The 12,423-nt window shown below is 59.8% G+C and overlaps 1 protein-coding gene across 7 annotated transcripts in view; it reads left to right on the top strand.

The window, feature by feature from the left end:
* Window positions 1-10,357, top strand: part of COBL (cordon-bleu WH2 repeat protein) — a 151,075-nt gene extending 140,718 nt beyond the window's left edge. For 6 of the 7 annotated variants that reach the window (XM_072955493.1, XM_072955491.1, XM_072955489.1 and 3 more), the window contains 5 exons: window positions 1,604-1,695; window positions 2,743-4,433; window positions 5,282-5,401; window positions 6,010-6,273; window positions 9,108-10,357. In XM_072955493.1, the coding sequence (XP_072811594.1) occupies window positions 1,604-1,695; window positions 2,743-4,433; window positions 5,282-5,401; window positions 6,010-6,273; window positions 9,108-9,125 (2,185 nt within the window). In that variant the 3' untranslated portion in view covers window positions 9,126-10,357. Of the gene's footprint in view, window positions 1-1,603; window positions 1,696-2,742; window positions 4,439-5,281; window positions 5,402-6,009; window positions 6,274-9,107 lie in introns of all 7 variants that reach the window. The other variant, XM_072955488.1, reaches the window with a different exon arrangement.
* The last annotated feature ends 2,066 nt before the right edge of the window (window positions 10,358-12,423 follow it).

The following is a 12,423-nucleotide window of genomic DNA, read 5'->3' as shown; positions in this document are numbered from 1 at the left end:
CGGAAATTGCAGAGTTCGTCCCATCAATATGATCATGGTGGTGTCTAGACTTTCCCTTCTGTAGGATTATTTCCCTAAGGCCACTTGTCGAAAAGAGCGACTAGGAAACCAAAGATCCTACCAAGTTAAAGCCATGTGTCTGCTTCTTGACGGGCACGTTCATGTTGGTCTCCAGTTAAAACCAGTAGCAGCAACCGTGAGGGTCCATCATGGTGTTTTCGCCAGCTTGGGAAGAAAACTTTGTTTTCTCTAGTTTAGCATTTATAAAATACCACCATTAGTGGAACTTTTTAATTAGTTCTGAATTCTGGCTCACGTCATTCTGTTCTCACGGAACGAGGTAGTTTTGCAGACTTTGAAGGAAAGGCAAATGCTTTGAAATAAAATGATAGATATGATTTTGTTTGGCTAGATTTTAAGCGTCATAAACTAGGGGCCAGCATTTGAAAAGAGCAGATTCCCATTTTAAGTACTGATTTATAGAGTGCTTTCCATCTGTTTTTCTGCCATATACTTTATAGAATATTTCGATTACATTTATTTTAACCATCGCATTCTGTGAAAGAGACAAAAACCACGTTCAGTCAATGCGTTCAATTAAAGTCTAAGGCAAACGCGACAGGAAAGGAGCCTGCTGCCTCCCTTGGTCCTCGTTAATTGGTTCCCATGCGCACACATCTCCGCCGGCGCCCTTTGTCTGCCTTGTCAGGGGACATTAGCCCAAACTGATCTGGAGGCCACTTCCTGGCTCTCAAAAGGACACAGGCACCGAGTTAAAAAAGACTCATTTATAGGGACACAAACTTTGCTGCGTAAGTGGGGACGGCACAAAGCACACTTCATGCACATTTCGTTATCTGGGCCTGATGAGTAACGGTGGGAATTGGTCCTCGGTTTTGACAATCAGCGGAAGGGACCTGCCTCCAGCTTTCACCGCAGACGGACTGTCGCCCGCGACGTGTCCCTGTCCTCCGCACGGCGAGAGAAGGGAGCCCAGGGCCCTCGCAAAGGCCGCTTGCAGATCACTCTGGCAGCCGTGGTCCCATGGATGCTGCTGTCCGGGCGGCACAGATAAGGGGACACCCTCTGCCCTCCAAGGGTGGATGCACGAGAGGCAGGTCCTCCTGCTCCGGGTCTGGGAGCCCGTGTGGCTTTGGTAGCTCCAGGATCCGTCTCTCAGCACGTGGTCACCGAGAGTGACCTCACCCGCCGTACAAATGGCTCCTGAGGCTTAAAGTAAGATCATCTGCGCCTTGTGTGAAGCCTGGCGTGTGCGGGGTCCCCATGGCACAGAGGGTGCCCCCCATCCAGTCACGTCCCAGAGGGGGCTCGGGGCGAGAGGGCTGTCACCACTGTCATTGCCTGCGTGGTGTTGCTGTCACGGTGGGCTTCGCTGTGCACCACACGCCACAGACACACCACACACATCACACGCACACCACACACATCTGTGTCTCAGGGCTCCAAGGGAAAACCACCACTGTGGCCCGGGGACTTTGGGACTGCAGGAACTTGACCCTGAGCGTGCTTTCCTCAGAGAGGCGTGGACTGGATACCTAAGGAGGTAAATGAGTGCTCTCCCTCTCCCCTTGGCCATCCCCAGGAGTGAGACAGCCGCCTCCCGTGAGCACGAAGACCTGCGTGTGAGCAGGTGGCCCCAGGACACGCTGGCCGAGCCCGAGGAAGAGCTGGAAGGTAAGAGCCGGCAGGGGTCCCAGACACGCCTTGTGTGACCACGGGAGGGCAATGTCTGCAGGGGGCACGCAGGTCCGGGTGGGGGGAGCCAGCTTGGAGAGTCCAGACTCTCCCGTGGAAACATCCGAGCAGCTGCTTAAAACCAGCTCTGAACAATACTGATTTTGCACATGAAAAAAGTGTTCTTCACGCAGTAACAGGGAAGTTCCCCAGGACTCAGATGAGTGAGGGAAACACCAGGAGATGGATGAGTTTCTTTACGACGCCTCTCCGCCCCCACCCCGCCCTTTCCTTGCAAATCCGTGGTCTGTCTTGCAAACGACCACGTCTTGGCAGTGACCCCTTTTACAGAGGGGCGTCCGTGGCACTGCTGTTGCGTGCGTCTGTTTGGGAAAAAAAAAAATAGTGTGAGGACAAAGCAAATTTAAATCATCTAGAAATCTTCCAAACAAAGGCACACAGTGGAAATAAAATTTGATACTGGCCGTGCCTGGGAGGCAAAACTGAGCGAGAAGATGGGAACGCGCTGCGGAGGGGACCCGTAGGCTTGTCTGACCCGCTCTTGAGTTGTCCGTCCTCTGAAGAGGTGGGTGACCGACCTGAAAAATCGGCATCGGTCGTTCTGTGTCCCTCGGGCTCTGCCCACGTGACCCGCTGCCTCCTTTAGGGCTAATTCTGGGGTGCTTGAGACTAAGTCGCCTGCCCCGTAAGTGAGGTGACAGCCGGTTGTCCCATAGAGTTTGTGCTGCTTCTGGTGCACAAGAGCAAGATAAAGGCCAAAACCCCAAATTTTAACGTAAAAGAGGTTGGCAAACTGTTGTCATCTCGAGACATCACGGATCTGCAAGCGGGTCCTCTGCTGGGTAATGGGAGTTGAGACCGGCCCCAGGCACGCGTACATCACAACCCAAAATGACCCTTTAAAATGGGCGCAGGTAACTGAGACCGAAGTAGCCTCAGGGACAGCAAAGCCGGGTGCGGCGTCACGGAGGGAGCAGCGTAGGGGTCGGACGGGCGGCCTGTGACCTGTGCTGCCCTCCTTTGCAGAAACGGAAGATGGGAGCGTGCTCTCCAACTCCGCGCACGGCTGCCCGCGGGACGCCGCCATCCTCGACGGCGATGAGGAGCCAATTCCGGTCACGTTCATCGGGGAGGTGTTAGACGACCCCGTGGACGCGGGGCTGTTCTCCAACAGGAACAACAATGCCGGCTCTTCTGATACGGGGAGCACGCACAGCACGAAGGCCCCCCTGCCGCCGTGCCAGGCTGCGCCCGGCCAGCAGCCCGGGACGGGGAGGGCGGCCACCCCCGACCCCCCGTCTCCATCCGAGGATGCTGGGAAAGAAACCAAGCCAGCCGCGTCCAGCACCTGGAAGGATGTGAATCCGAACAAAACGGAGCCCCAGACGACCTCGGCCCCAGCGCTGCACACACGTGCCCTGGATGCGAAGGAGGGCGAGGTACGTGGTTCTGCTCCCAGAGGGACGCCACCCGCCACCATCAGGGAGACTGAAGGCGATGCCAACAGTGATGTCTCAACCCCACCGTCCTGGTACCAACGAGGCCAGCACCCCGGGGGGAGTTATGGCCTTAAATATGGCCTCACAACATATAAAATTGTCCCCCCGAAGTCAGAGATGAGGTGTTATGACAGAGGAGCATCCCTCTCGACGGGGGCCATCAAGATTGACGAGCTGGGGAACTTGGTGAGCCCCCAGGCGCCCGCGGGCCGGACCATAGTCCCGGGGGCACCCACTCTTGAAGCGGAACCCCAACCCATTGGAAAAGTCAAAGAATTCTGGAGGTCCAACTCTACAGAGGAACCCTTGGGCCAGCCCGCAGGGGGCTCAGCCAAGAGGACCCCTACCCCCTCCACGCCAGCAAAACCACAACCGCAAGAGGGCAGACCCCGAGCAGAGCCCACGTCCCCAGACCCCAAGGGGACGGTGCCCCCGCTGCACCCAGAAGATGGGGGAGCCCTGGAGGAGCGGAGAAGCGGGCCACCCACGGCAGCCCCTCGTCCTGAGAAAGTCACCACCACTAACACCGCGGAAGTCCGTTTTCTCAAACCCCAGAGAAGGACGTCCAGTCAGTACATGGCCTCTGCCATTGCTAAGCGCATAGGGACCCAGAAAGTCCACCTGGAGACGCGCGTCGGAAACGATGGGGAAGGGTCGGCAGTGGGGGCCCATCCCGGGGTGCACGCCGGCAGCCCTTACGGAAGGTCCTCTACTCAAGACTGTCCGGCTGGCGTCCTCAGAAGTTCCCATGTCCCGCTAGTCACAGCTTCCCCGAGGGATCAGGGTCCCCCGGGACGGGGCTGTGGTCTCAGTCAAAGACAAAGCTCAAGGAACGAGAGGACCCGCTCGGCATCTGACCCCAGGTGCACGCCGGACACCACGAGTCCCCCGCCCCCTTGCTCAGGAGATGACCAGACTCCAGGCCCGGCCCTGGTGAATGGCTCCAGGTGGGTCCCGGTCCCCGGCGAGCCGCCTCACTCCCCGAGGGAGACCGGCACGAACGGCCATGCCGGACGGGAGTCCCTGGGGCGGGAGGAGAAGCCCCATTTGTTAAGCACGGATGCACTTGAAGCCGATGGCACGCAGCCAGCCAGCATCTTTGGGCCCAAGAAGAGATTCAGACCCGTCGTCCAGAGGCCAGCCCCGAAGGACACGTCCCTGCACAGCGCCCTGATGGAGGCCATCCATTCAGCAGGAGGGAAGGACAGGCTTCGCAAGGTGAGGTCGGTGGGCTCCTGCCTCCCGGACGGGCACACCCCCCCACCACCCCAGCCACGCCATCGCTTAGGTGGTCCCGGAGGAGGGAAGGCGGGCTGGGAGTGAGGGTGGGCCCACGGGGTCCATTTGACCCCGGACCCCGTCTCACTGCCTGCGGAGTTGTTCGCTTAGAGCCACCAGGGAGACCACAAGTGATGCGTCTGGGCTGGTCCACACTGCCTTCCGGCCCCTGACCGCCCTGGGGAAGGATGCCGCACCCTGGGGGAGCGGAGAGGCGGGGGAAGATTGTCCATAGCTGGTCCTTGCCCGTGGCGGCGGGGGGATGGTAAGTGGACAGTCAGGCAGGCTGCACCCGAGATCCCTGCGATTTTAGCCCTGGTGGGCTGTCATCCTCCAACAGCCTTAGGGACAATTTGATGACGGCCTCATGGAGACATTTATCACCTTACAAATATATCTCATTTCATAGCGGCACCAACACCGAAGATTAGGAAGTAGGTCCTCCATTTTGCAGATGGGAAAACTGAGGCACCGTGAGGTCCAGTGACCTGGCGCAAGGTCACCCTGCCAGTCAGTGCGGACCTAGGACTCTGATCTGGATCTGCAGGACTGAAATGCACGTCTCAGCTCCGGAGAGCCGGGACCGATGACAGGCGGGCTGGGCATTACGAGGCGATCATCCAGTGATACCCTAGACACACGACCTTTGATTTTGGGGAGGTCCCTGCAGAATCTTCATTTGATCACGTCGCACTGGTGAATGCGGGTTTCCTTTAGCACTGCCTTCCCGTCAGGGTCTCCCCACCTCCCGAGCGCAATGTGCTGAAATGACCCGGTTTATACTCCAGGTTGCAGAACACAGCCCGCAGCAGGGGCCAAAGACCCCGTCCCACGCGGAGGCGGACAGCGAGCGCTCGGCCCTGCTGGCGGCCATCCGAGGACACAGAGGCGCCTGCGGCCTGCGGAAGGTGGGAGAGGGGCCCGGGGACCGGGGGATGCTGCGCACGCCGGGCAGCGCTCAGGTTTTCTGAGTGCTGCCCACTCATCATCGGAGTGGCCAACCCCACGATGGGCGAGACGCTGCAGAAACTCTCCCTCCCTTCCTGCCCGCACACCCAGCGCTCACTGTGCATGTCCCCAGATTCCCGGGGACGCCCAGCCCAGCTTCAGGGCTTAGATCCCCCAGCGGCGGGAGTCCGCAGCCTCGCAGCTCTGCGAATGCGGCTGCCAGCTGGTCGGGTGCAGCCTCGGGACCAGCCGGGTTGGAGCTCAGGGCCGGGGTGTCACCTAGCTTCCACAACCAGGTTCCAAAGAAGAGCGGGGTGGGCGCCCTCTCCTCGGGTCGGGGGTAGGGACCGTCCCCATCGGTTGGGTGTTGGATGTGCAGGCATGCCACGCTGAGGCCGGAGAGGGGCATCCCGGCGGGGCAGGACCTGCCCCGCGCCATCGTCCCCGGCCCCGCGGAGGGCCTGGGGGAGCCCCGGGGCAGCGCTCGGCTTGCTCAGGGTCTGGCACCCCGCGCTGCCCTCTGGGGAAGGACCTCTGGGACGCTGCCCTGTGACCGTCTCATCGCCAGGTGTCCTCCTCCGCCTCCGAGGAGCTCCAGAGCTTCCGTGATGCCGTGCTGTCCGCACACGGGTCGGGACCCCCGGGGCCCGAAGACCTCGGGGTCCACTTCCCGGCCGCCCCGCCGCCGCCGCCCCCTCCGGCCACCCAGACCCCCATCACATCCCGGACGGCGTCCAGGGCCAGCTCGGGCCCCCCGAGCAGCCCCGGGGATGCCAGGCAGGCCCTGCTGGCCGCCATCCGCTCCGGCACCGGGGCCGCGAGGCTGAGAAAGGTGAGGATGAGTGGCTGCGCGTGACCGTTCCTGGCGGGGTGGGGCCGTCGGCCTGGGGCCCCGGGACACATCCCGCCAATAAGGGCCAACTGCGTCCTCCTCTGAGAAGCCTGATTGGGTGGCCCTTCCCCGCTGGGCGTGGCTTCCGTCCCAGGAGGTGCCTGGTGGCTTTGGGGCAGACGCACCCGCTGCGCGCTGTGGCATCTGCACCTCCGATCTTTTGCGCTTTGCCTCTTTTGCGCTCTCTCGCCTTTGCGGCTTTCAAAGCTGCCAAGCCTTGAGGAAAACACCATGAAAGTAGGGCTCCGGGCTCCACCGAGGGTGAGCTGGGCTGTCGGCGTGAGCGGACCCTCCTTTCTCTGCCCACGGGCTCCAGGACGCGTGTGGCCGGGGGGACCCTGGGTCCCAGCGGGGCTGCTGCCTTTCTCGGGGCTGCGATGCGTGAGGCCCCCAGTTTTTAACCAGGGCGTCCGGCCATCCTAGGCGGGCTTTGGGGCGTGCGGGGCTCACGGCTGAAACATTCCTTTAACACGCAAGTTTTGCACGGGCGACAGTGCTGCTTATGATAAAATCCAAAAGCGTACATTTGATGCAGGACGAATCATCACCTTAAAAATGTGTCTGCCGTTCGCTCTTCAAGGCGATGGGCGGGCCATGTGCCTTGTTCCGCGAACCGAATCCCTCCGCCTCTGGCTCTGCGCTGGTCCCGGACTCTCCCAGCAACCTGAGTCCCGGCTAAGCGCCCCGCTCTGTCGGCTGCTCCCCCTGCAGTGAACACAGCCCTCTCTTCCTGAACGGGGGGCCCAGAGGGATTCCCCCCACCCCCAGCATTCGCTTCTGCTGTCACATCAGTGCTGAGACTTCCTGCGTCTGACAGCCTCTGTCGGTCTGATTTAAATGCATTATTTCAGGGGGCCTGGGGTGGACACCTGGGGTCCTTTGATCCATTTTTACATCCAGAACATTCACGTGTCCAGCCATCAGCCTGCAAGCATTTCTTGAGAACCCACCAGGGTCCAGGGACTGCAGGAGATGCTCCTGATGGAGAGACGGATGGAGTGTTGCATGTGGCCCCCGAGGCTCTCGGCCAGGGGAGGGAGACGGGAGTATGGAGTTTGTCGCTGGCCTTGGGTACGTCTCGCAAAACTAGATGTCTGATAAAAGCCCCAAACGATGAGTGGGCATCTCCTCCATCCCCTTCCTGGACTCGAAGGCTGCGCCTTCCATTTCGCAGACCGGGAAGCGGGGCGCAGGTGTCCACAGTGACCTGTCCCAGGCCTTAACTAGGTCAGGGCGGCGGCTGGGCCCGCCACGGGCGGCCGGGCCCTGGGAAAGGCCTCATCCATCCCCACGGCCTCCCCGCTGCCCCGGGGCCCTCACAGGCGCACATTTTCCCACCACGGGAACCAACCGATTCGGGCCACACGTGGGTCCCTGCCCTTGCTGGTGGCAGACACGTGACACCATCACCACAAGGGCCCCGGGAGGCCCGGAGCCAGCGGCAAACGTCCGTCCTCTGGAGCCCGAGGGCCCTCACTTGTGGGCGAGAGAAACCCAAGTTCTGTGACTGCGGGCGGGGACGTCAAAACCGTCCACAGCTGGACATCACACGCTGGGCTCGAACGGCTGGACCTTTGATGCGGGCCGGTTACACTGGACTAGGTCAGGGGCACAGGGTCCGGTCAGCCCTCGCTGGCCTGTGTCCTGCCCTCTACCAGGGGACCTGCTTTTCTGCAGCTGCACCCAGGGACACCTGTCACCTGTCACCTGGGACGAGAGGCCACCCATTGCGGTGACCCCTCAGGGCCTCCACAGATGCTGTTCCACATTCCTGGAAGGCTGTTCCCTGTGTTTCACCAGCTACTTCCCAGTCTCCCTGCCTGCTGCTATATTAAGCTCACTCCCGCAGAAATTCTCCCCCAGCCCCGGTCCCTGTCACAGTGTCACCTCACTTCCCTGCATAATCACATCCCCGCTCTGACATCGGTGTCACTTCGGTGTGATGCGTGCCTCTCCTGCCACAGCCCGGGACCCCGAGCTCCGGCGGGTCCCAGCACCTCGCTCAGCGCCAGGCACAGAGCGGGTGCTCAGTGCCCGTTTTTGGGGAGAAGGAAGAAAGCACCCCTTCTTTGCCTCCATTATTTCCTGGCTCTCCAGTCCGGGCGAGCGCAGCTCGGGGTCCATGTGCACAGAACCCCTCTATTCCTTCATCATTATCGCATCCATCTTAAAATCGGGGGCAATTTGCCAGGTTGCTCCTGTTACCCCAAGAAGTAAACACACCCCCCCAGTTCTCATCAGACCTGAAAGATAACTTTACAGTTGGGAGATGGGGCGTTGGGTAGCAAAAGATTTTTAAAGATTTATTTAAAAAAGGAAAAATTCTCCTCTAAGCACAGAAGGAGGGCTGCCCCGGGGGGAGCAGAGCTGGGCTCGGGGTGGAGGGGGTGGCCAGTGATGTCGGGGTCCGTGCCGCCGAGCCCCCCTCCGGCCGCTGGGAGACCAGGGCAGGCCGGGGTGAGGGGAGAGGCTGGATGAGGACCCCCACCCCCAAGACTGGGAGCCAGACAGCCTTTCCCCGAGAGCTGTGCTGGGAACTCTTTTTGTCCAAGAAAGGCTCAGAGGGGGCTGGGCTGGGGGCATCGGAGACCCTCGGGGGGTTCCAGGCTTTCTTTCCCAGCACCCAGGCCTGTCTGGGTTTCTCAGCGCTTTCTCCTCGGGGCTGTGAGGAGGATGCGAACGGTGTAAACCCTCAGCGTCTGGGAGGAGCAACGTCCCCAGGAAGGACCGGCCCCACCCGCGCCCCCGTGACGGTGGCTCTCTCTTCCCCGCAGGTGCCCCTGCTCGTGTGAACCAGCGAGAAGGCGACGTGGCGGCAGACACCCGCCCATGGGACGCCGGGTCACCACCCAGGAGCCCCGCGGGGCGAGGGGCCTCGGGACCGGCCTGCCCCGTCTCCAGGCCAAAACCTGCCTCACTGATTTTCAGTCCCCCATCACCGGGGGAGGGGGACAGAGAATGTGACTGCCACGCGGCTTGTGCCAAGGAAATATATTTTTGCCTCTGAATCTTGAAAGTTGCCAAGAAACAATTCTTGTTGGCCGGTGAATGGGACCCCAACACTGTACGTAGTTCCTCTGATGGACAAAGCAGAGGGGACCATTCACGCCTTAGATCGATTTTGGACCTTTGAGACTTTTACACGTACAGATGATCACAACCCTTTAGTCGCTTAAAATCTTTTGAATTCTAGGGGAAAAAAAAATCAATGAATCGATCGCAACAATCTGAATGTAATTGGCTACTTGATGCTACGTGTGAGAAAAAAAAATGGGAGGATACTTTCCAAGGTGACTTTAAGGAGTTAATGGAATTATTGGTTTTTCTTCCTCAAATATTTGGGGTCATGGCTTCATGGAAGGTTGCAGACCATGATCTGACCAGCTAAGCTATTAAAAGTCACCTGTGGTCACTTGGAGGAGGAGTCACGTGTGATGCACGAGCAGGGCAGCGCTGAGCTCTGCGGCAGGGGTGGTGGCGGGGATCAGCGTGGTGTTGGAGTGGCCGGCCGGCGCCCCCCTTGGACAGCTGTTCCCCGCGGGCTGTGAGGTCCAGCACGCCTGCCCCCGAGGTGGCTGTGCACGGAGCCCGGGGGCTCCCCGAAGACGCTTAGGAACCCAATGCAGGGCCAGGAGCGGGGGACGTTGGGTGTCCGCCTGTCGCCCGGATCAGATCAAAATCGTGTTCACATTTGACAGTGCGGGTTCAGTCCCCATCATTTACAACCGAAGTTAACCAGGGTCATGGCTTTTCACGTTTTATTATATTGGAAAGAAGCTCATTAAGAGATTATCAGAAATTAGGAGAAAGTAAGAAATCAAGTTTCTGTCTTAAATGAAGCAACGAATATGGTGAGGTCATTTTTGAATGTATGACAAGGAGAGTGGAAACTTGGCCCCGCGTGGTCCGAGGAACGCCCCACACCCTCCCCGGGGTGGCCAGGGCATCCAGCCAGTCGCTCTCAAACCGCACTGTCTCTGCTGTTTGTCTCTTCGTGCCACAAATAAAAGAAGGTGACACTGTAGCCCTTGTGTGAATTTCATGACTTCTGGTGGCAGCCTGTCTGCATGCCCTGTCCCCAGAATAGAAAGAAAAGTTCATTTATTCCACCAATCAGTACTTAGGGGCACCAGGTTAGAGCAGACAAAACGGGAGAATTCGTGCCTCCGTGGCGTTTGCACCATAAACAAAACAAGTGCACGAAATATTGAGCCCATTTAGATGCTGTTAGGTGATTCAGAGAAAATCATGAACACATAAGGAGCAGCAGAGGGTGGCGAAGACAAGCCCCTTGCTACGGTGACATTTGAGTAAAAACCTGAAAGAAATGAGAGCGCAAACCATGGGTGAACGCCTGGCTGGCAGGGGCAAGAGCAGGTGCAAAGGTCCTGAGGCAGGATTTTGCCTGGTGTGGTAGACGAACAGGAAAGAGGCTAGTGCAGAAGTATGGGGGGCAGAGGGGTGTCATACAGTTTCCCCGACCGCTGGCCCCCAAGTCCTCACACATAATTGGTGCCTCATTTCCGAGAGCAGGCCAGGGGAGCAGCAGACCTGAGGGGCCCAGACATGGGCTCTGGGGACAAGAAAAGTGGTCCAACCGAGTGCACGCCCCAATCCTAGCTCATTACTGCTCACACGGGACGGGACCAACTTTATACTGAATCCGTGGTTTGTTGAATTAACATTAGGGGCTGCACCCCAAGCCGGGCTGAAGCTTGGGTGTCGGGTTGTGGTGTGGGGTGTGGCACCCACTTTGGCATCATTCGGCAGAGAGCTTCACCGTTGTTCTGGGGGGCTCTCCGGCTACCTGGCTGGCCGGAGGCACCGTTTTCCAGGCGAGGCAACCATGATCCATGGAGATGCAGCAGCCTGATTGCATTGTTCTCTTGGTTAAGTCAACCCTTCTTTGCTCCCTGTCCCTACAGAGTTAAATCCCTGTTCCCACGCCCGTTGGACCCTCCCCACTGCCACCAAGTCGCTGATGGGTCCCGAGGGCCCGTGGTCCTACTCCCCTTACGCCTCGCCGGGGACACACAGCACCCACCCCGCCGCCCCACCCACTGCAAAACCCAGCCCTGCAGAGCGTCCCAGTTTAGAAATAAATTCCGTGCTCTCCCTCGTTGCTGGGGGCAGATGAGACGTCAGTAAACGCATCTCAGGAAGCAGGATGGGAGCCTGGGTTTCCTGTGTCCAGTCGGGAATGTTCCCCACCTCTTCTCTGCCTCCCGTTGGCAGGAACCCCGCCGTAGCATCCGAGGTACCAGCAGAGTGACCCCCAGGCTTCCAGGAGGCGAGAGGGGGCTCAGAAGGGTCGGGAGTGAAGCGGTGCCTCCCCCGGTCCTGGCCCGCGGCCTCCGGTCAGCCCTGCGGTCTCCTGCCCGGGGTGGCTGTTCCCGGTCTTCCTGGGCCACATCACTTCCCGACGCCTGTAGCAGACCCGCTGGCAGGGACACGGTGCTTTTTACAACAGCACCCTATTTACTAAGCAGTCCACTCTTAAAAGCTGCATCACTGCCCCAGGGGGGACCCCAGGATGGACAGTGAGCCCGGGAATGTGGGTTCGCCCTTCTGACCGAATCCGGATGGATGGCGCCTGCATTTCTGGATCAGGTCTGCCCACCCGTAGCCCTCCCTCTGCCCTGCTCAGCCTTGAGACAGGTCACCCCAGGGAGAAAGTTCCAGAAGGATCTGATTAGTCAATGGCTGATGGGCAACTGGGGGCAGAGGGGGCAGCTGGGGAGCCTCCGAGCTGCAGTGATGGGAAGGCCGGGAGGAAGGGTGGAATTGCCATCCGGGACAGGTCTGCAGCCAGGGGCACGGCTGGCCGAGCCCAGGATGGAGGGCAGCAAGGCGGTGGCATCGGGTCAGCTGAGAAGGGACTCGGACAAGGGGTGGATAAGCAGCTCAGAAGCCAGGCAGTGAGGGGACAGCCGTGGGCCGCCGGACACCAGGATGCTCCCCACCATCTGCCACTGGGGCCTCCAGGGACACCCAGGGCCGTGGGAGACTCACAGGTGAGCGAGAGGCGGGGGGCTTGGGAACCGGGCAGGAGTTCTCGCCCCCAACACTGCGTGTCCTTCAGCAACGAGC

Source organism: Vicugna pacos, chromosome 36 (assembly GCF_048564905.1).
Source record: "Vicugna pacos chromosome 36, VicPac4, whole genome shotgun sequence".
Taxonomy (NCBI): domain Eukaryota; kingdom Metazoa; phylum Chordata; class Mammalia; order Artiodactyla; family Camelidae; genus Vicugna; species Vicugna pacos.
Note: the sequence above shows the minus strand (reverse complement) of the source record. Positions and strands in the feature narration are given on the sequence as shown.